The sequence below is a fragment of the Choloepus didactylus genome, chromosome 3, assembly GCF_015220235.1.
Source record: "Choloepus didactylus isolate mChoDid1 chromosome 3, mChoDid1.pri, whole genome shotgun sequence".
In the NCBI taxonomy this organism is placed as follows: Eukaryota; Metazoa; Chordata; class Mammalia; order Pilosa; family Megalonychidae; genus Choloepus; species Choloepus didactylus.
Window position 1 is genome coordinate 45,779,629 of NC_051309.1, and position 24,268 is coordinate 45,803,896.

The 24,268-nt window shown below is 41.8% G+C and overlaps 1 protein-coding gene across 2 annotated transcripts; it reads left to right on the plus strand.

Moving 5' to 3' along the window:
• Positions 1 to 18,734: 18,734 nt before the first annotated feature.
• SHISA3 (shisa family member 3) lies at positions 18,735 to 23,960 on the plus strand. 2 transcript variants are annotated; one of them, XM_037828925.1, is made up of 3 exons: positions 18,735 to 18,807; positions 19,001 to 19,853; positions 22,468 to 23,960. In XM_037828925.1, exons 2-3 carry the CDS (start codon positions 19,577 to 19,579, stop codon positions 22,905 to 22,907), a joined length of 717 nt encoding a protein of 238 aa, XP_037684853.1. In that variant the 5' UTR covers positions 18,735 to 18,807; positions 19,001 to 19,576; the 3' UTR covers positions 22,908 to 23,960. The 2 variants fall into 2 exon arrangements, with proteins under 2 accessions (XP_037684853.1, XP_037684852.1); XM_037828924.1 differs by lacking the exon at positions 18,735 to 18,807 and having other exon boundaries at positions 18,927 to 19,853.
• Positions 23,961 to 24,268: the final 308 nt, after the last annotated feature.

The following is a 24,268-nucleotide window of genomic DNA, read 5'->3' on the forward strand; positions in this document are numbered from 1 at the left end:
AAGGATCACCAGCAGCCAGACCCAGAATGCCACAGTCTCTGGGGAGAAACCATCGCCTTGATGATGCCTTGATTTGGACATTTTTCTGGAAGATAATAAATTCCCATTGTTTACCCCAACCCATTTCATGGTATTTGCTTGATTAGCAAAGGAAAATAAAACACCACTCTTGTTCACTTTGGGCATACCTTAACTAATAACATCTTCAGGGGTCCTATTTATAAATCAGGCCACACCCACAGGACTTGGGCATGCTTTAGGTGGGGGCATGTTCCATCTCATACACTGTCCTAAGATGTAAATAATGGAAATCAAAACTTTTGGAGCAGCTGGTCTGCACAAGTATGAGAAACTCTGAATGCCTTAAAATGTCAAATTGGGCTATAAAAGGAAAGACCCAATGAAGCTTTAGGCATAAGTAGGTGGGGCTCTGGTCCTGGATGCCCTCCTTCAGGGCAAAAGGATCTTTGACTAGATCCATGTTACTAGATTCCTCTGCTTGGTGTCTACCTAGTCTTCCACCTAGCTAATGACTCCCCTGGGAGATCAATTATTTTTCAGCCCACAACATTTAGTGAGAGTTGAATATTACACAAGTGTGCATGAAAGAAGGAATCCCCAAAGTATATCTTAATATATGATCTAACCAATCTACTACAGGAAAAAAAAAATATTTTTAATTGTCAAAAGAAATATCCAAGGATAAAAGCTTAATTCAGCAGTGATCCTTGAAATCTGAGCATTTTAAGTAAAAAAAAAAATAAAAGAAACTATGAAATGGCATCCCCTCCAACCTTAACACATTTAGCCTGTCAGCCAGGCTAAGGTGCGTGGAATGTTCAATAGGAAGGGGCATTTGAGATGTCTTAACTCTTTAGCTTACTGCAAATCTATCAAATGATTTTGGGATTGTGTGGTGGACTGGGATCCCCCAAGGAAAATCTAATCATCTCAAACTATATTGTGTCAGCTGAGTAAAAACAAAGAAAAAAATCATCTATTTATTGAGAAAAATCAGTCAAATTGAATTTTTGTATTACATAAATTAAACAACTAATTCACTCATGAAACATTTCCCTACTCTCCTAATTGTGCAGGAGTCATAGCGGGTTGGCAACCCAGGGAATGGAGTTGATGACAATATAGTGCTAAGAATAGAAATTCAGCAGATTGGACTGTTTGGGCTTAGACAAGATACTTATATTCTCAGCTTCCTTTTAGGGTTGATGTGATGATTTAAGAACATAGCACATGCAAACACACAGTACCCAACAAAAAGTAGGAACTTACAAATTATTCAGAAGGATCTTCCATACCAGAGTATAATATAAAATTAACCACCATGTTATTTTTTTTCACTTGTAGAAACAACTTGCGTGAAAATAAGTTAATATTTCATTTACAAAAAGTGATTGCAAAGTTATGTTTAATGAAACAAAAAAAAAAGGCCAGGTTAATTTATTATCACCATTATATGAAGTTCTCCAAAAAGAGTAATTTTTGTGTGAATAATTTATTTTTCCTTCTTAAAATGCAGCCTCTGAGGACAAGCTATACCATCAAAATGTTAGGATATTTTCATTCAACTAAGTTTTTGTAAGGTGAAAATGAATGAAGGCCAGGAAGCTGATAGCTTTCACACTTTGAGGTATTTAGTTAGAATTTTCTTTGGGAAATAAAAATAGTGTTATATAGAAATCAGTTGTATCTAACCTCATACATACAGCTATAAATGACTTGCAAATCCTACACTCTGAGTGACTGTGACAAATCCCACAGAAGGAAATATTACAGTAAAACATGGCTATCCTAGAAAGTTTGGGAATGAGTTGTCCAGTATAGCTAAATGTTCTAGAAAACTGATTTAAAATAGCAAAACATTGAACATTATGACTATTTGGATCAAAGCATTTTCTAATTGTATCATGTACTTATTTTGTATTAAACAGGTTATATATGAATTATGAAGCAATTTTTTCTTAATGGCTCATGATATGTAACTTTTTGGCCTAGATGCTAAGAAATCAGGTCCAGATCTTGGTATTTGAATTATTCCCTTCACTTGGTTTCCCTTTTCTTCTTATGGATTTTCCAAAAGCACAAGATATAATGATTCCAGTGACATTGTCCTGGCAGGAGTACTATCCAGAAGAGCAAAGATGGAGGTTTTAACATACCAATTTTGTACCATATTCTCCTCTTGTCATTTCTGCAAGGTCCTCCATGATCTGGCCTCTGTCTTCTGATGTACAACCAAGAAAGGAACTCAGGGATTGATGAGGAGGCATAAAGAACCAGGGTCATTGTCTTCAACAGTTTCTTTGGGTCAGTTGAATGGATTTTGCGCATCTGGAGAGACGTCACTTAAACTGCTCCAGTCTACATACTCATTGTTAAGTGCAGATGTGTGAAACCATTTATCATATGTTAGCAGGTAGAGAGTGGGGTGGCAAAGTCAATAAGTTCGACTGGCCTTGGCTGCTGCCATCCCATATTGACTTGCATCACAAATGGGCATGGGGGAGAGAGGAGATTAAAATCTTCTCTAAATAAAAAAGAAGATCTAGGGCAAGAATTGGCAAACGCTACCTTGTGGGCCAAATCTACCCTGCCACCTGTTTTGTATAGTTCAGAAGTTAAGAATGGTTTTTCCATCTTTTAAGTGGTTGGAAAAAAATCTAAAGAAGAATAATAGTCTGTGACAGGTGAAAATTATAAGAAATTCAAATTCCAGTGCCCATAAATAAAGGCTCATTGATAGAATGAGCCATGTCCATTCGTTTATGTATCATCTGCGGCTGCTTTTGTGCTACAACATCAGAGTTGAGTAGTCTGACAGAGACCATATGGCCTGCAAAACCTTAAATATTGATTTGGCTTTTTTAAATAAAAAATTTGCTGACCACTGGTCTAGGAGAATAACTTTTCTTTGTCTTCTGCCTAAGGATTTCTTTTTCTGGGCTGGGAAGTAGGGCCACTTCCATGCTTATAAAGGCGTACCCACTCATAAAAAATGGTGAGGAACTGTCCTGGAATCTCACAGCGGATATACCAAGTATGCATGTGCATGTGTGTGTCTGCGTGTTCAGGCACTGAGTATTTAAAATAGGCTTAGGAGACCACCATGTGTGATGGTAATTATGGACATGAATTACTTTTGTAACAGGATAATGCTTATTAAATTATGTTGATAATTTTTTAGTGTTTTTTGATTTTTTTATCTTCCCCTTAGTCAACCAAGGGCATCTGTCCATTTACCTCAGAGTGTTCAGAATGTGTTAAAACAGGAAAGAAAAAGAAAGGGTCAGTGCCCAGGATTTGATTACCACCAAGGGATATTTTTTAAGGCCACAGAGTGAAGGTCTTAAGAACCTTGAGAAGTTTCTAAATTCCTTACACTCCCCTTTACTTACTAAGACCTATGACAGTGTGACTTTGGGTTTATGATAAGTCATACATTAAAAAAAACCAACATTTTAAATGAGGTAAGAGAAGTCCCTGGTCCATGGGAAGAAAGAAAAGCCAGACCCATCCAACCCCAGTGGAGTGTGGGTAGCAAAGGGTACAAATGTAAAGGAGCAATTGATGAGAAAAGTGTGTTTCAGATACTCCTTTCCAAGCCCAAATCCCACAATGGAGCAAAGAAATGAGAGGGTATTAGAAAATTCAGCATAAAGTCAGAAGCAGAGCAGGGTTTGCCCCTTTTTCTTTATGGGACTCTTGGAAGAGGCTGCCATGACATGTGTCCCTGCTGCAAAGTGGGGACACCACCTAAAATGACAGTGTGCAGTGGACAGGCAGAGAGAGAAGGTGCGTTAGCACTCTAGAGTCTCTTTGGCACCGTGCATTGTGGAAGGATCCAGAAATTCCCTCACGCTCTATGGGGATACGTGGAAGATAGTTGATAATGCTGGCTGGCAAGGTTACTGTGTTGAGGATGATGTGACCCTGTATTCAATGGCCAGGGAGTCAGTGCTCATCACAAGCAGGAGTCAGAGGAAGGTGGAGGTATCTACGTCACAGTGAGAGCCAACGAGAGGCCAGCTAAGAAGTCAGGGGTCATGGGCTCTTTCCAAGCCTAGGGAACAAGCCACATGTTTGGCAACCACAGTAGATCCATCCCAGAAACCAGAACAGACCAAACCCTCTGCAGCAGATAACAATGAGGATTTGAAGAGCAGTATGTGCATCCCAGACTCTCTCCTGCCCTCATAAGAGGAGGTTCTGCTTCTTGCCTGCACCCCATACATCCGGGGGAGGACCAGGAGAACAAACAGCCTTGATAAACAGATGAACTTTGAACTAACTGAATAAACACCTCAAAGGAAGAAGTGTTAAATGAGAAGAGTCTGACACACCTTTAATTAACAATTATAATTCTGTATGTCCTCCCACATGCAGGTACTAGCAAGAGGAGAGCTAAAATATCAGTTATGGAAAATAGGCAGCTACATTTTTGTAGAATTTATAAATAGTAATGTGCTAAATTTTTTTGACTCTTCTACTCTATTTAATGTTGTAATGCAGTGCTTAGACAAAAGCAGTGACTTTCAAATGTTTTGATCATGACTCTCAGTATAAATGAAATTTTATATCACTACCCAGAACATACATACTTACACATATACCTGAAGTAAAATGTCATCAAACTTACCTTTACTATGTGTAGTGCACTATTTTCTATCCTATTGTTTTTTTTAAAAGAATAAAATCTTTTAAAAACTGCTACTCATGCCCACTAAATTGATTTCATGACCCACACAATGTGTTGTTACCTACAGCTTGAAATACATGGCCCTAAGGACCTAATGAGGTGAATTGAACATTTTTCCCTTCATGATGCAGTTCCACATTCTGTGCTTTCATTATCATTCTGTTTTGACAGTAAGTATCCCCAAGTGCTGGCAGCAGTCATTTATTAAAGTTGTCTCCATAATATTTATTGTAGCAGTTAAGATGCCTTCAGTTATATGTGATCAAATTCCCACTTAAATTGGCTTACACCAAAGGGAATGTATTGCCTCATGCAACAGGAAAGACCAGGATAGCGCTAGTTTCAAGCACAGTTGGATCCAGGTACTCAGCTTTTTTAGGTCTCTCCCTTTTGCTCCTTCCTTTTTCCCTGTGAATTGGTCTTGTTCTCAAGAAAGCCTACTCTACAATGCAGGGATGGTGCTTTTGACTGCCTCAAACAAACATCCTCGTGTTCAGAGTCTAAAGGGAAGAGAAGGGTTCTCTCTTTCTCAGGCACATGCACACGCACACACACAGAGTCCACACTTCAAATCTCATGGAGGGATTCTGGCCATGAGTTATATGCACACCTGTGAACCAATCCCAAAGTCCAGAGAAATAAGGAACTCGGATTGGTTTACTAAAATATCAGGTCCAACAGGAGTGCTATGATTGACAGTTCTACCAGGCCTACAGGAATTGGAGGAGGGGAAGGTGGGGAGGGGAGTACCCCAAGGAAAAGTGGGGCACTATTACTAGAATAAGGAGGAGAAGTTCTGCTCAGGCCAAGATAAAAAAACAATTCAGAGATCGGGGGAGGGGGTGGGAAGTAAGGAAGAAGGAAGGAAGTTTGGTCAGTCCTGAGTTAGGATATAAATCATTCACTTATCAATAAAGCTAACTTTAGTACTTGTGCTGGTTTGAATCTGTTATGTAACCCATAAAAGACTATGTTCTTTTAATCCACTCTTGTTGGGGCAGACCTATTGTGGGTGGGACCCTTTGATTAGATTCTTTCCATGAAGGTATGACCCCATCCATTCAAGGTAGGTCTTAATTAGTTTACTGGAGTCCTTAAGAGAACTCAGAGAGAGAGAGAGAGAGAGAGAACTCAGAGCTGACACAGACCCAGACATTTGGACATGCAGACAGAAAGATGTTTGGACATGCTAAGCTAAGAGATGAAGCCCAGAGTTTGCCCTGGAGAAGCTAAGTGAGAAACCACAGATGTTTAAGAGAAAGCCACTGGAATCAGAAGCTGAAAGCCACACAACCTGGGAGCGAAGGACCAGCAGACACCAGCCACATGCCTACCCAGCTGACAGAAATGTTCCAGATGCCGTCAGCCTTTATTCAGTGAGGGTATCCTCTTGTTGATGCCTTATTCTGGACACTTTTATGGCCTTAGAACTATAAATTTGTAACCTAATAAATCCCCTTTATAAAAGCCAATCCATTTCTGGTATATTGCATTTTGGCGGCTTTAACAAACCAAAACAGCACTGGACTTTGGCACTTTTATACCTTTTTAGGAAGACTGTGGTGAGGATGAGTGTGCAGTGAGGGTTATTTTCTAGTTTTCCCCTCTCTACAAGAAAGTTGAGGTTGCCAAATAGCTAAGTTCTAGATGGAAATGACAGTACAAAATATAAATGTAAGACACCGAATTCCAGTTTTTTACATGCTAAATGGAACGGCAGTGCAGACAGCCAGAGATTTGGTCTTTACTTTCAAGCTAAATTCAAGTGGAGAAGTAAAGAAAGATGCCAAGGAAGAATTTTCTTATTTTCCTTGATTACAAAGAGCACATTAAAGAAGTATAAAGTGGGAATGCAAGAGAGACTTCCAGGGAAGATGGCAGAGTAGGGTGTTCCCACCCAAACAGCTATTAAAAAGGCAGAAATGTTTGAAAAAATTGTTCTGGGGCTCCAGAGACCAGAAGAACACTGTATAGCATCCAAGGGAGAGAAAGAGGAAGAGGTTTATGAATGAAGGTGAGGAACAGTGAGTTGCTTTCTCTGCATGGTGGCTACCAGCACCCATCCTTCAGTCCCATGGCAGGCCACCTTGGGGTCCAGTCCCAGGCTAGCTCACTGGGAAAAGAAAGGGACATAAAAATCCTCTTCTCCAAGAAAGGTGTGGGCATGGTGGGTCCTGGATCATGGCTTTTTATTAGTGAATTTGGATTGTTGGGTCCTGGCTTTAAGCTAGTGTTTTGACCAGCCCCCCAAAAGGGGCAGAGACAGTGGAGATTTAAAGATGCAGGCCTCCATGGGACTGCTAGCGGAAGGGCTGCATTTTCTGGGCAGGTCAGGAAAGCACAGATTTGAGGAGCTGTCAAAGAGGCGCCCCTCCTGATATCCTCCCTAAGGCACTTTGGAACCAGTCAGCATCATGTTTGTGAGTTCCTGACCCTGTTTTGGTTGAGAAATACTGACTTGGGAAAGTCCTCTCCTGGGTGATGCTCTTCCCAGCATTTGCCCTCCGGGCAAAAGCAGCTAGGGACAAAGAAAGGAGTATATAAGAACTATAGAGGCAAAACAAAAACAAACAGAACACATCAAGATTCCCAGAGAAGGAATAGAGGAAAGGAAGCTTTCTCCTGGAGGTGAAACAGTTGCACAAAAAGTGCAATATTAAAAATAGTACCGCATATCTAGGGCATGAATCAAATGAAGAGCAGAAAACATCTGATCGGTTAAACATGGCTATTCTAAAGAATAGAAGAAGGCAGTCTACACATTAAAGAAGAGCCTTAACACAAAGCCAGTCAACAATAAAACTCTAGGAAAGAGAGAGAAATTGACTTTCAGAGTAAACTCTTCAAGATAATCAGATTCCTAGAATTGGCAAAAAATTACAAGCCATACCAAGAAATGGGAAGATACAGCCAGTCAAGGGAACTACTTAAAACTTCAGAGGAGAAACAGAATTTGGAAAAATTAATCAAAGAAGTTCAAACAAATGTCCTACATCAGCTCAAGGAGATGAAGTAAACCATGGCTAAAGAGATAAAGGATATTAAGAAGACACTGGATGAGCATAAAGAAGAATTTGAAAGTATAAAAAGAAACATAGAAATTATGGGAATGAAAGGCACAATAGAAAAGATTAAAATACACTAGAGGCATACAACAGCAGATTTGAGCATGCAGAAGAAAGAATCAACAAGAAGACAGGACAATCAAAATCATGCAGACAGAGAACAGGTAGAGAAAAGAATGGAAGAAATGAGCAGGGTCTCAGGAATTTGAATGACAGCACAAAGCACACAATCATACACATCATAGGTGTCCCAGATGGAGGAGAGAAGGGAAAAGGGGCAGAAAGAATATCAGAGGAAATAATGGCTGAAAATGTACTAACTCTTAAGAAAGACATAAATATACATATCCAAAAAGTGCAACACACTCCAAACAAAATAAATCCTAATAGACTACTCCAAAACACATACTAATCACAACTTCAAATGCCAAAGAAAAAGAGAGAATCCTGAAAGCAGCAAGAGGAAAGCAATTCACTACATACAAGACTAAGTGTTAATTTCTCATCAGAAACAATGGAGACAAGAAGGCATTGTTATGATATCTTTAAGGTACTGAAGCAGAAAACGGCAGCCCCAAATTCTTTATCTAGAAAAACAGAACTTCAAAAATGAGGGAGAGTTTATAATATTCACAGATAGACAAAATTTGAGAGTGTCCATCAATAAGAAATCTACTCTATAAGAAATACTCAAGGGAGTTATATAGGGTGAAAGGAAAAGACAGGAGAGAGTGGCTTGTAGTGGTGAGAAGAAATGAAGATCTGCAGTAAGGGTAACTAAAAGGATAAAAAGAGACAAAAAAAAAAAAAAAAAAAGAGAGAAAGATTTGACATATAAAAACCAAAGGATAAAATTGTGGAAGTAAGCACTGCCTTTATAGCAATAACCTTGAATGTTAATGGATTAAATTACCCGATCAAAAGACACAGATTGGCAGAATGGATAAAGAAAACATGATCCAACTATATGCTGTTTATAAGAGACTCACCTTAGACTCAAAGACACAAATAGGTTGAAAGTGAAAGGTTGGATAAAGATATTCCGGGCAAATAGTAAACAAACAAACAAACAGAAAACACAAACAGCTAGAGTATCTACACTAATATCAGATAAAATAGACTTTAAACGCAAAACTGATAAAAGAGACAAAGGACACTATGTGTTAATAAAAAGTGCAATCCACCAAGAAGAAATAACAAACATAAATATTTATGTACCTAACCATGGTGCCCCAAAACATATAAAGCAAACACTAGTAAAACTGAATGAGGAAATAGTTGCATGTACAATAATAGTTGGAGATTCAATACACCACTCTCATCAATAGAGTATCTAGACAGAGGACCAATGGAAAACAGAGAACTTGAATAATATGGTAAATGAACTAGATATCACAGACATATACAGAATATTGCACCCCAGAACAGCAGAATATACATACTTCTTGAGTGCCCAGATAGTTCTCCAGGATAGACTACATGCTGGGTCACAAAACCAGTCTCAATAAATTTAAAAAGATTGAAATCCTACAAAGCACTTTCTCTGACCATAACAGAATGAAGTTGGAAAACAACAGCAGTCAGAGAACTGGAAAATTCACAAGTATATGGAAGTTAAACAAGACACTCTTAAGCAATCAGTAAGTCAAGGAAGAAATTGCAAGGGAAATCAGTAAAAAGCTTAAGATGAATAAACATGAGAACATAACATATCAATACTTATGGAATGTAGCAAAGGCATGCTGAGGTGGAAATTTATAGCCCTAAATACTTACATTTAAAAAGAAGAAAAAGCTAAATGAAAGACCCAACTGCACATCTGCAGGAGCTAGAAAAAGAACAGCAAACTAAACCCAAAGCAAACTGAAGGAAAGAAATAGCAAAGACTAGAGCAAGAAGAAATGAAATTGAGATTAAAAAAACAATACAAGAATTAACAAAACCAAAATTTGCTTCTTTGGGAAGATCAACAAAATGATAAATCCTTAGTTAGACTGATGAAGAAAAAAAGAGAGGAGAAGCAAATAAAATAAGAAATGAGAGAGGGAAATATTACTAACATCTCAGAAATAAAAAGGATTATAAGAGGATATTATGAACAACTGTAGGCCAACAAATTAGACAAGTTAGATGAAATGGACAAACTCCTAGAAACACATGAACAACCTACACTGACTTGAGAAGAAACTGAAGATCTAAATAGACCAATTATAAGTAAAGAGATTGACTCAGTTATCAAAACCCTTCCACCAAAGAAAACCCAGGACCAGATGGATTCACAGACGAATTCTACCAATCATTCCAAGAAGAATTAACACTAATCTTCCTCAAACTCTTCCAAAAAATTGAAGAGGAGGAGCATTACCTAACTCATTCTATGAAGCCAACATCACCTTAATACCAAAGCCAGATAAACATACTACAAGAAAAAAAATTACTAACCAATTTGTTTTATGAACATAGATGCAAAATCCTCAACAAAATACTTGCCAATAAAATCCAACAGCACAATAAAAGAATTATACATGATGATCAAGTGGGTTTTATCCCAGGTATGCAAGTGTGGTTCAACATAAGAAAATCAATTAATGTAATAATACATCCATTAACAAAACAAAGGGGAAAAAACCACGTGATCATCTCGATTGACACAGAGAAGTCATTTGACAAAAGCCAGCATCGTTTCTTGATAAAACACTTTGAAGGATAGGAATAGCTTCTTCAACCCACAGCTAACATTGCATTCAACGGTGAAAGAATAAAAGCTTTCCCTCTACGATCTAGAAGAAGACAAGGATGCCCACTGTCACCACTATTATTGAACATTTTGCTGGAAATTCTGGCCAGAGCAATTAGGCAAGAAAAATAAATAAAAGACATCCAAATTGGAAAGGAAGAAGTAAAACTTTTTGTATTTTCAAATGACATGGTCTTATATACAGAAAGACCCTTAAAAACCTACAACAAAGCTACTAGAGCTAATAAACAAGTTCAGCAAAGTGGCAGGATACAGAATCAGCACAAAAAAAATCAGTAGCATTTCTATACGCTAGTAATGAGCAATCTGAGGAGGAAATCAAGAAAAAAATTCCATTTACAATGGCAACTAAAATAATCAAATATCTAGAAATCAATTTAATCAAGCATGTACAGGACTTATACATAGAAAACTACAAAACATTGCTAAAAGAAATCAAAGAAGACCTAAATAAATGGAAGGACATGTCATTTTCATAAATTGGAAAACTAAATATCTTTAAGGTGTCAATTTTACCTAAACTGATTTATAGATTCAATGCAATCCCAATCAAAATTCTAACAGCCTACTTTGCAGAAACAGAAAAGTCAATTATCAAATTTGTTATTAATGGTACGGGGCCCTGAATAGCCAAAACCTCTTTAAAAAGAAGAATGAAGTTTGGAGGATTCACACTTCCTGACTTTAAAACGTATTTCAAAGCTACAGTGGTCAAAACAGCATGCACTGGCATAAAGATAGATACATTGACCAATGGAAATGAATTGAGAGTTCAGAAATAGACCCTCACATATATACCCAACTGATTTTTGAAAATGCAGTTTTATTGAGATATATTCACATACCGCACAGTCACCCAAAGTGTAGAATCAATTGTTCACAGTATCATCATATGGTTGTATATTCATCACCACAATCAATTTTTTGAACATTTTCATTACTCCAAAAAATAAAAATGAAAATAGGAATAAAAATGAAGGTAAACGAGAACACCCAAAAGATCTCATACTCATTTTCCTCCCCAATTATTCATTTACTATTTGTGCCGGTCTGAATGTATTGTGTCCCCCAAATGCCATTATCTTTGTGGTCTTGTGGGACAGACGTTTTGGTGCTGGTTAGATTTGCTTGGAATGTGCCCCACCCAGCTGTGGGTGGTGACTTCGGTGGGATACTCCTATGGAGGTGTGACCCCACCAATTCAGGGTGGGCCTTGATCAGTGGAGCCATATAAAACATGCTGACTCAAAGAGACTGAACGGAGTGCAGCTGTGAGTGACGTTTTGGAGAAGAGCAAGCTTGCTAGAGAGGAATGTCCTGGGAGAAAGCCATTTTGAAACCAGAACTTTGGAGCAGATGCCAGCCACGTGCCTTCCCAGCTAACAGAGGTTTTCCGGATGCCATTGGCCATCTTCCAGTGAAGGTACCCGATTACTGATGTGTTTGTTACTTTGGATACTTTATGGCCTTAAGACTGTAACTGTATAGCCAAATAAACCCCCTTTTTATAAAAGCCAATCCATCTCTGGTGTTTTGCATTCCGCAGCATTAGCAAACTAGAACACTATTTGTCCCCCCTTTTTTCTACTAATCTTTCTATATATTGGATTAAGGGAGTATAAGCCACAAGGTTTTCACAATTGCACAGTCACACCATACAAGCTATATAGCTATATAATCATCTTCAAGAATCAAGGATACCAGATTGCAGTTCAACAGTTTCAAGTATTTCCTTCTAGCTATCTTAATAGACAAAAACTAAAAAGGAATATCTATATAATGCATAAGAGTTACCTGCAGAATGACCTCTCAACTCCAACTGAAACCTTTCAGCCACTGAAACCTGATTTTGTTTCATTTCTCTTCCCCCTTTTGGTCAAGAAGACTTTCTCAATCCCATGATGCTGGGACCAGGCTCATCCCCGGGAGTCATGTCCCGCATTGCCAGGGAGATTTACACCCCTGGGGGTCATGTCCCACATAGTGGGGAGGGCAGTGAGTTTACCTGCTGAGTGGGCTTTGAGAGAGACAGGCCACATCTGAGCAGCAAAAGAGTTTCTTTGAGGGTGACTCAGGCAAAATTATAAGTAGGCTTAGCCTCTCCTTTGCAGTAACAAGCTTCATAAGAGCAAGCCCCAAGATGGAGGGCTTGGCCTACTACAACGGTAGTCCCTGATTTTTGTGAGAATATCAGGAATTCCCTAGGTGGGGAAGTTTAATATTTCCACATTTTTCCCAAGGCCCTCAAGGGGGCTTTGCAATTACTTTTTATTCTCTGCCCAAATTATTTTGGGATGTATCAGGGTTTCACACCAACCTGTACAAACCAACCAGATCTCATCCCCATTCAAGGTTCCATGTAATTATGGTGTGGGGGAATCCTGTATTTTGTACATGATTGTTTTGTGAACCTACAACTTCTCTAATAAAAAGCAAAAAGAAGTATAAAGTGAGATTACTGTGCAGAATGAATTGTTGAACAAAATTAAGTGGTGGGGCAGATAAAGCAGAATCCCCAAAGCACAGCTCTGCAGATGGAATGAAGGGTATACGAATGCTAGGATTAAAATGGCATCATCATTTAAAAAGATAACAATGTTTATTGACTCCTTTGTTATAGGGATGTATAGGATTGAGTTCATTTTCCACTCTGCCTATTTGTGTCTGTTATGTTAAATCCAAGTTCTCTGGCTGATGTCTTCAAATAACTCTCAGCAGGTATCTGCATACCAAGGTCAAGTGTGCACTCTGTATTCCTGAGACAAAGGACACTTAATTGACTCACAGGGTCACTAAAACCCCACTTTGCCTCGTTGGTCCATTACGTTCCCAACAGAGCCAACCAAACACAGACAAATTGAAAGGGATAAAATTTTTTTAAAAAGACATCTTTGACAGCAATTATATGGTAGCTTTTAAAAGAACTCCCCAAGAATTAAAAACTCTAAAGTTGACAAAAATTTTCAAAATATTTTGTTATGGCTGGTAAAGGTGAGAAGGGGAGTAAGAAGACAGACATAAGACAAGAATCCTCTGTGTTTTCTTTCTCCTCTAAAAACTTTTCCCTCACCAAATGAACACATGGCCACTGAGCAGCAACTTGCCATTTTTCCAGGGTCAGTTCACTTTCTGAGTTGCTCTAAACCCTGCTGAAAGCCAGTTCCTTGGGGAGCTCCAGGAATTGCGGCCAGCCTTTCTTCTGTGTCTGCAAGCACTCAGAAGGAAATGCCCCTTGCTGAGAAAGGGGTAGCATTGGGGGAGAATCCATCTACTGTCAAGGAAGTTTCAATTAAATATGGATGCCAATTAATTTAATTTATATTTCTGTATGAAAAGTGTCATTCGATTATACATATATTGGAAGGATGCCAGGAGCCTAGGCTAATAAATTACACCTCTACTGACATAATATGGAATCACAGACTAATCAGATACTTATTAAATGCCCACCTGTGCTTGGGGCTACACCCTGTAGAAATCCAGCTGAAATAAGGTCTGTCCAGCAGGGACTATTCCTAAACTGTGATCATCTGACACCCACCCTCATCCCCTTCTGCTCTTAGTAAGGCATGTCTCAGGAGAACAACTCTAAAAATGAATAATCAGTATTCAATTGCCAGTGGTTATGAATGGGCACAGTGAATGAATAAGGGAATGAATGATGGGAAACTGTAAATAATCCACCCAAATTAATCAGGGCATAGGCCTGTTCTGGTTAGAGGGAAACTTGCCATGAGGATTCAACTATAGATTCAAACCAGCTGGAGTGAGTAACAATAATAATATCTACCAGTTTTGAAGCCCCTACTCTGTGCCAGACTCTATATGTTGTATTTTGAGTCCTTACAATGGTCCTTCAGACTAGGTCTTATTCCCTCCCCACTCCCTCCTTTTAGAGACAAGGAAGTGTGGTTCAGTAAGTGGAAATGACTTTCCTTGTGGTCACATGATCCTAAGTTGTACCCTCAAACCCAGCCTTTTCTGACTCAAAACCAGAGTGTTCTTCTATTGTGCTGACAGGCTTTCTCTGTGTATAGCCCTAGTCTCTTGGACAAATGTCACCAGTTGTCTCCATGGGGAATGGGCTGGTGACTGCCCGGTTTTGACAGGGCTGACACACTGCACAGTTCTTGATGAGCTATAGTTAAATTTAATTCATCTGGGGTTGACTCTACACCCCTTACCCCCAGCTTTAGAAATTCACCTTGCTCTCCACCGTGCAGTTCCAAGATACTCATTTGCTGCGGATCTATATAGTAAGCGAATCAGTTGCAACAAGTTCTCAACCAATCATCCATGGTTTACAGTCAGTTATTTATTCAACAAATGTCTAAGCACCCAGTATGTGCCAGACACTCTTCAAGTTCCCACAATTCAATAGTGAAAAAAGAGGTCAGTCTAATGGGAAAGGCAGACACCATAACACAAAATTAGAACACGGTGTATTAAATGCTGTGGAATTACTAAGGGAAGAACATTCATTTATTCAATCATTCATTTATTCACCCCATGACTATTTGCTGGGACCCTACTGGCCAGGCAGTAGGCCCCCTCTAACATTTGTGAGCAAGGACAAGTGTGGAAATGGAGGCCACTTCCAGCTTGAGTCTGCCCCACCCCTTTTTCTTCCCATCTCTGACTCCAGCTGACACTGTGGGGGTAAGTGTTTGCGCACTCCAGCTTGCATCTACAAGTTTTCAACTACCTCCCTCTAGAGCCTCTTATGACAACGGAGAGGCTCCAGCGGGTCCTAGAAGCAAGTTTTGGCCTCTCTGAGTAGGGAGTTTTGGGATCCCAGCTCCCTGGAGAGTGGCACAGAAAGGGAGACAATGGCCTTCGGGTATGCATGTCCCTTCAGCCCCATCCATTCCTTCCCCTGGGCACAGGTAAGGACAGAGGGAGGCTAGAAAGGGCAGCGTAGGGTGCTCAGATCAGCAGCAGCAGGCATCACTTGGGAACTAGTTAGAAATGCAGAATCTCAGACCCCACTGCAGACGCAGTGAATCAGAATCTGCATTTTAACAAGACTCCCAGGTGATTCGTATGCACATTACGGTTTGAGAAACACGGTGCTAAGGGACCTAAATCTAAATGAAGAGACTGCGGCTGGCTAAAGTTTAAGGTGGGAGGAGGGGCCTGACTTGGGGCTCAGGTTGCCAGGGCCAAACAGTCTACTTCTGGGCACCTTGCTATTTTCTCATGGCGAATAAGTGCAAAAGCAAATTTGAGGAAAAAATACCTTTCCAGTAACTCAGATTGACAGGGGCTTGGAATAAGAGATTTTTAGTGAGTGATCCAAGGGAGAGAATTCCATTAAGTCAAGGGCAAAGTAATTAAAAGAAGGTAAGCGATAACAAATCACTCCAGGGAAGGAACTTGAGGCAACGTTGAGGAATTTTTTGTTTTCTATTTTACTTTTTAGGTCCAACACAAATGAGCTGGAGGGGACTTCCACAGCCAAAGTTTTTTGTCCTTTTTTGTTTTCTTTTTTTTTTTTTTTTTTTACTTCTGCATTCCTTTGGCCTTTTCTCCCCCTTTCCTTAGTATGAGTTGAGTTCCCACCCTGTTCTGAGGCATGTATTTTGACTTGTTAACTTCACTTCTCTCTTTCTGCTTTCCTCAAATCTCTCTCACTCTGTTTCCTTGATCCAATGAACATAAAGCAAAAAGAAATGAACTGAACACGGTTTAGAAATATGGTCCAGAGCTCGTTTCATGCTGCTACAGATTCCTACTGATATTTTCCAAAAAAAACATTTTACCATGTAGTTTCTATCTATACAGAAAAATAGAGAGGATAGCCTATCCATTTTGCAAGAACCCCTCACCCAGACCTAACAATAACTATTATCAGTTGTGTATGCTGCCGGTTGTGTTTCATCTACCCCCTCACCACTTTTCCCTACTTTTTTTTTTTTTGGTTGGTGTTTATTAAAGCAAATCCCAGACATCATATCATTTAACTCATTTCCTATAGAATTTCCTGGAGTCAGGGCCACAAGAGAGTGTAAGCTAGGGGAAATGATCTCGTATAATGTATTCTTCCCCAAAATATCAAATTGTGTTACTGAGATAAGGAAAAATATAGAATTTCTAAAACCTTTATGTAATATCCCTCCCAGATGTTGTAGATTTTATTTTCCACCTCCATGTCCACTCCCTAGAGTCTTTGAGGGGGGTCTATGAGAATTTTTCAATTGTTCTTTACTATTAAAATAGTAACAGAATAACAGAAACTTCTGGTGTTTATAAACCTAAAAATAGTTGTATAGTCTCTGGTTGTCGAAGTCTCAGAACATCATTTTTTTGACACATTAAATTTTGAGTAGATCTTCTATGACAAGGAACCACTTTTCCTTTTTCTTTCTTTCTTTTTTTTTTCTTTTTTCTTTTCTGTGCAAACCCCCTGAGCTGATGGCTGGAATGTTTTTAAAAGCACTTTGGATCAAGACCTAGAAATGATAGCATGGTGCAGTTTTAATGCTCACACATGTCAGGTCTATGCAGTTATCAAGCAATTTTAACGTTTAGTTATTTTCCATTAGTAAATATCATCCAACTAAATTTGGGTAAAATGCCCTTTCAATAAGTCAAATAGACAGGGGCTTTGAATGAGGGAATTAATTATAGCTGGTGTCCTAAGGAAAGGAATCCCACTGTGGGACCGAGAATGTAATTAATGGGAGGTAAGAGCCAACAAATCACTCCTTAAAATATTAATGCTATCAAAGAACAGCTGGATAATGAGAGAAACTTGACCCTTGGGGGGACCAGCAAATGTTGCTGTGGCTGCTGCAGAACTTTATACAGTTGTGATGTAATGAAATTCCTCTAAATTTAACAAAAATAATATTAAAAGGTGTGGTTCTGGGAAACTTATTAGCAGTAAACATGTCTTCCTAGTTTTATCACCTTATGATCAATATATCTCACTTTTGTTTGTTCCTAAATAAGTTTTCTCCTTACTTGCTCAGGATGTATTTACAATCCAAGCAATACTTCTTAAAGACAACTAAAAAAAAACCTTCAAGTCTGGCAATTTTCTTTTTTGTAAATAAAAACACAGTACTCAAGAAATTTCTGTAAAACAATTTTCCATATGCTTAAATTAAATTCTTTAAGTGAAGAAAAACTGTCCACTGTTTGTGGATAAAAGCTCAAACATAACTCGGTTTTACCTACTAGTTTATTATTATTGTCCCAATAAATATCTATTTCCAGGACAGCAATAAAGTTAAATATTTACACAGTCCGTCTAAACATGTGCAAAATTGGACATTTACTCTCCATTCTTATAACTGAAAGCTAATCCCAATATTTAGAATTAGAAATCAGAAGTAAATCTTTACTTGGAATATACTTTAACTTAGATTTTAGAAAAGAAATCGTTGTTCTCTAGACCCACTGGGACAATAAGGAAGCTACGGGCGTGATAAATGCTTTTGACCGCACGCTTTTATTGCTGGTGACCAGCACACTTTGTTCCTTTTGTTTCCCTCAACTTGCCAACATCTAAATCAGAGACACGGGCATTCAGCGCGTTTGACACATAGGTTGAGATACGCCGAACATAGTCACACATATCAATAAACGATGAGAGGAAGTTCAGGATGCAGTAAAAATAAATTCTTAAGTTAAGCCCAGGTTTCACATAATACCAGTTTCATAAGGCACTTACGTAACGAAAGGAGAAGTGCCCCTGAAAATGGCACTCAGGGGACATATCATTTAAATCAATGTGTTTCTTTGCCCGAACAGAAGTTCAGATCTACTCAATTCATTAATTTTGTTCCTTTATTTCCTTTGCCAGCGTGAACAGAGAAGTCATGCTCTTTGAGGTTTTGCGAGCTGCCCTCGGCTGGTAGAGGTGACCCGCTACTCTTCAACCAGCGGCGTGCGGGTTAGGCGTGGGAGAGAGAGTGTGAGGGCTCGTATATTTGTGTAATTGTGCTGTTGCACCCAGAAAAAAAGTGGAAACGAAGGTGGCAAGCTCAGGGCAAATGTTGGCGACCCCTAAAAAATTATGGTATCCGTCCTGAACCCTTAAAACCAGCGTCCCAGGAACGAGTCCGGATGTGTGCAACAGGCGGCAGATGATTCGACAGACCTCAGCCACCAGGCTTGTTTTTGTTGCATCCATAAAAGGGAAAACGTGGGTCTGGACCCGCGCACCAACGCGCGTGGATAGATGCAGAAAGCCGGAGACCTCTTATCCTGCGGAGTTTTCTGGGCTATGTGAGAGTTGGGGGAGCATGGCCTGATCCTCTCAGGTTTAGATTCAAGTCCTAAGGGAGTGCGGTGGGCGGGGGTGGCCCGCAGATGCAAAGGATGGAGCTCGAACCAGAAAGCGTAAAGGACACAGCGGCCCGCGCCGCGCGCTTGGTGATTAGCTCCAGCGGCACGACCCAGGAGGGCGGACTCTTTTAACCCTCGCTGTCTTCCCCTCCCTCTTCCTTTTTAAAGGACGCCTTCCAGGCAGAGCTGTCAGCAGCCGGAGAGGCCGTTTGTATTTGGTTGCTGCCGGGCCTACTCCTACTCGCCTAACAGACGGGCGGGGCTGAGCGGCAGCTAGTCCCCGGGACCCGCACGTGAGAAAGTCTTTTCCCTACCGGCTCCGCAACGGACCCACGAGTCGGGGTGCTGTGCAGCCCTGCAGCTGCCACTTCTGGGCGCGACGGCTCCTGTGAGGGGTGGGGAGGAAGGTAGCAGGGGGGTTGGCGCGCCCCTTGCGCCAAGAGAGCTATGAGCCGGGCAAAGGGCAGCAGCAGCCTCAGCAACAACCTCGGCCGGCGCCTCCCGCGGTCCCTCCGGGCGCCCTCGCCAACACGCCCCCGTGCACCATGCTGACCCCCGGCCTCCAAAATCCGCTCTGCTGTTCTTGCCGCCTCCCCGGCCCCTGCTAACCCGCGCGGAAGAGGCCTCGCCGCCCGGGGAGGCGGAACCGAGGTGCGTCCGGAGTCGCCCGGTCCACGAGCCCAGGCTCGGCCCCTCGTTCTCCAGCTGTGTTCCCCTCCCCGCCGCCCAGGGCATCCTGCGGCGATGGGGGCGCTGCTGGCACTCTGCCTTCTCCTAGGCTGGCTGCGCTGGGGTCCGGCGGGCGCTCAGCAGTCAGGAGAGTACTGCCATGGTTGGGTGGACGTGCAGGGCAACTATCACGAGGGCTTCCAGTGCCCGGAGGGTTTCGACACGCTGGACGCCACCATCTGCTGCGGCTCCTGCGCGCTGCGCTACTGCTGCGCCGCGGCTGACGCCAGGCTGGAGCAGGGAGGCTGCACCAACGACCGCGGGGAGTTGGAGCACCCCGGCATCACCGCCCGTAAGTGCGTGGCCCTCGAGGCCGGTCACCGCTAGCCTCCTGGAGACTGTGTGAGCTGCGCGAGCGGGAGGGCGGGAGGACGCACCTGGCCTTCCTGGATCTGTGCGCAGCCCCTCTCCCTGTGCGTAAAGTGGGGGAATCAAAGGACAAGTGGGCAGTCGCGTTTCAACTTCCGGGAGACCCCATTCCTTTGCATTCCCGCTTCCCACCACACGCCGTCTCCGCGGCTTGGCCCAAGGGAGAGTTTGTAAGGGACAGAGGGGACCGCGGGGCTGGCGCGGGTAGCCTTGGGGAAAACAGCTGGGACTCCTGGGAGCCCCCGCAATGCGAGGAAAGGCGGTGGGGGCAGTGCCAGTCTGGGCTTAGGGTTTTCAGGGGTGGTAAGAGCACTTCATTGAGCGCCCAAGTCACTCTAGGAGCTTCGGGAAGTGCCTACCACTCCGGGAACGTAACTCTTGTGCGCTCATTCCCAGCACGCAGAACTGGAGAACTTCAGCCACGTTCTTTCCACCCCTTCGCCTTTGGTAGCGTTTCTAAGCCTCTGCCCCATTCTCCCGATTTCCTTTCATTTCTTTGCATCGAATTACTTTCTCTTGGCCCACCCCCTATTGTCATGCCTTTCAGAAATGTCCAGACTCTCGAGGTGGAGATTTAGGAACCAGGGTCCCAGGAGCTTCCCCGCTCCCTAGTCTCACATCGGAAAACAAGGGTCAAATTTCCGCTCACTTCAGAGCCGAATAAATCACGACCTAGACAGGGAACTTTACACCTAAAAAATAAAAAAAAAAAGTTTTCCACCTGAATCGGAATATCAAGCAAACACTTTAGAGCTCGAGGCGATGGTTTTATGACCTGGAAACCGGAGGAGCCGGCGGAGCTGAGAGCGGGTGACACCCCAGGACACCAGAGCGGAGGTCTGAAGCCGACGAGTGAAGGTCCCCGGAGAAAGGCGAGGAGGGGCTGGAGAGAGAATTAATGGTGCAGGAGGGGGCCCCCGAGGAGACTTATAACTCAGAGGAAATGGGAGCCTGCTCTCCTTTAGCGCTCCATTAGACTCTCAAGGAATTTAACTTTGGGGGTTAAATTTTCCAAGATAAAGGAGTTGGGGAAGTGGTTTCTGGAGGAAAAAAATACTCAATGGAAAGTATAGAGCTCCACATCATCCTGGTCTGTTAGAAAAATACAGACCGTTCCCCAGGGCTTCAGTCCAGCACCCGGGGGGGTTCCTTTCCTCCCAGCAGTGTAAATATAATTGCCCTGACTGTAGCCAGGGCCTCGGAGCGTCCTCATTCATCTTAGAGAACAGCAGGGAATAGGAGACATCGCTGCACTCACTAAGGCTGGGACCAGGCAAACCCAGATGAACCTTCACTCTATTACTTGCTAGCTGTGCAACCTTGGGCAAGTTACATAACTGTTCTGGGCATCTCTAAGAAGTTAGGATCAAATGAGTGCATGAATCAGTAAGTGGTAGTTGGCTTTCCCCTTGCCTTCCACATGGGTGCTACTAAACATGGGAGAGTGGGTGGTACACTGAAAATTTCACCCCTAGGAGTGGACAGATCTTGGGGGTTGATTAGATACCTGTCACTCAATGACTGTATGTCTTTGGGAAAGTAAAAAGCTCTCTGGTTTGTTTCCTTATCTGGAAAATCAAGCTTATTATGCCCAACTTACAGGCTCTTTATGAGACTTGAATCAGACAATGAATAAGGAAGAGCCAGGCATACAGGATTTTAGTGCAGATTTTCTTCCTTCTACTTCTAATTCGGGATAAGTCCAGTGTGGCTCTCAGTCAGGGCAGATACCTGGAGAACTGTCCAGGTGATGCCTCTAGGGTTTATGCCTTCCATGCAAATAGAGGAGGAAGCTGGGTTTGGCTCTGTTTGAAGGATGCTCCATAAACAGTCTGTGCTGCCAACATCAAGAACTGCATCCTGGTCTATCCGAGGTTCAGCCTGACCCTTCCAGAGATTGGAGGGAATTGAGAGACCGAGGTGTGGCAGCTGGAGTAGGCATCCCAAACCATTTCTGGAAAGAGGTGATGGTAGTTGACAATTTATGACAAGGTAGGAAACACAGTAAATTGGGACCCACTATGAATTTCTTTATACTGTTCTTTCCAGAGTCCCCCTCTCCTGGGGGTCTCATTTAACAGGTCTGGGCTTCTTTGCTTAGATTGGAGATTATTGGATGGGAGGTGGAGTTCAGTCTAAGAGATGGGTCAAAGCCCTAAATGCCCAACAGTGATAAAACTACTAAAACCTGGATTTAAAGCCAGAGCTATAGTAACCCCCCAGATTCACCCTTTCCCTCCATTGCATGGACAGGAGGATAGATTCCGTTCTTTTCTGATTTCCAGATGTGCAATAGGAGTGCTAATTGCTAGCAGAGACTACAGTATCAGCTTGCTTCCTCCCCCACTAGGAGTAGCCAGAATATTCCATCATCACAGTTTGCACTTCAGAGGTTACGAGTAACAAGGTCTGAAAATTGACCTGACAGCAGCAGTATTACTGAGAACCCCACTCCCAAACCTGAGCTGCCCCAGCAGAGCCTGCAGTTTGGGAGACCCTTGTCGAGCATCTGTGTATGTCTGTTTTTTGCCTTTTAGAGCCTGTCTATGTCCCCTTCCTGATCGTCGGCTCCATCTTCATCGCATTCATCATCCTGGGCTCTTTAGTGGCGATTTATTGCTGTACCTGCTTGAGACCCAAGGAGCCCTCGCAGCAACCAATCCGCTTCTCGCTGCGCAGCTATCAGACAGAGACCCTGCCCATGATCTTGACTTCCACAAGCCTCAGGGCACCTTCTAGGCAATCCAGCACAGCCACCAGTTCCAGCTCCACGGGGGGCTCCATCCGCCGGTTCTCCTTTGCCAGGGCTGAGCCAGGCTGCCTGGTGCCCTCACCACCCCCACCTTATACCACTGGCCACCCAATCCACCTGACCCAGCCATCTGGTTTCTTGGTGTCACCCCAATACTTTGCTTACCCCCTCCAGCAGGAGCCCCCTCTGCCTGGGAAGAGCTGCCCAGACTTCAGTTCCAGTTGACTGGCCCCAGCCATGAATCCACCCCATAGTAAAATGGTGGACAGGTGCAATGCTGCTGCCATTGTCACGTGCATTTCTGAGGAAATTCCCCTTAAACAGAGCAGTGTCATGGAGGAAAGTGCACCTGCTGCTCTTTAGGTTCCTGGCTCCAATCTTGACATATCCATGTTAGGTAACGGCTTTCTGGCTTCGAACACATGGTGGTCATCAGATTTCAACTTACATTACTTTCACTCAAAATATGCAGCAGTTCAACTTTAAAGAAGTAAACTGTCTGAAAATGTTTTACTGGAATACTCAGCTATACGTTTTAGAAAAGGGCTTAGAAAAGTTCCTTTTTCAACATAAGGTGTTTATTGAGTTGTAATTCAATAAATGTATACATAGATAAAGAAAAATACCTGATTGTAATAATCAAAGATTCATTTAAAAAATTAATAACTAAGTAAACTGAGGGGGCAGTGAATAATCTATTTATGATTTGGGGATTAACCTAACCATGAATAATACTAGCATGATGGGAATTTACTTTAAAAATTAATAACTAAATTTTGCTTAAAATGAGTCCACCCAGAAAACCAGGTTTGAATAACCATATGAGATGTTTAAGGTTTTAGATATTTACTCAGATATTCACTGTAACACAGATCCTATGTAAAAGCATCACACCACCCACCTGAGGGAGTATTTATTTCAGACTTTTTGTTCAGCAGCATTTAATGTTTAAATGAAAGTTGGACAGCTGGGTCTTAAAGCATTTATTTGTAAAATGAGTTATGTACAAATGTAAAGATTTGTAATTTAATGTATTTACCACATTGACGGTACTAATTATTTAGTAGTCACACTGTAATTTTTTTTATGTTAATAACTCTGGTGTTCAAAGTCCAGCTATTGGCTATAACCATCTAACATTATATAGTGTCACTGAATCCATGTCTGATGACCACATATATCCTGCTGGGTTTGAATGAATGAAATACTTTATGTTTTCATGAAATCTATTTGAAATTTTAAATCAAAGCACTTCATATTACCTCTCTAATGATACTCCTTGCTATTCAATAAAAGGAAATGTCTTTATTTAACACATACATGTATCCTACCTTGATTTTGAATTGCATTAGAAAGCTGTTTTTCTGTATCAGCGTTTGTGAAAGCAGCTGAGGAAGTGAATTTTTATAGTGGTCTCGATTTGTGGACTGATACAGCCCTGAGATGTGACTTTTGGCCTGCCCAGATGTAAAATTCAGGACATTTCTCGTAAGAATCTGGATTTCTGGCTTCTCAGACACACGGTCAGAAGAGTGGCTCACAGAGCCTGCCCTGCAGCAGGGACAGGCCAGCCTTCTTTGGACAGG

Bases quoted from the DNA above. Each gene is read 5' to 3' on its own strand.
- SHISA3 (XM_037828925.1), top strand. From the start codon at position 19,577: ATGGGGGCGCTGCTGGCACTCTGCCTTCTCCTAGGCTGGCTGCGCTGG. The intron at 19,854-22,467 runs GTAAGTGCGTGG...TTTGCCTTTTAG, and splicing joins GCACCCCGGCATCACCGCCC to AGCCTGTCTATGTCCCCTTC.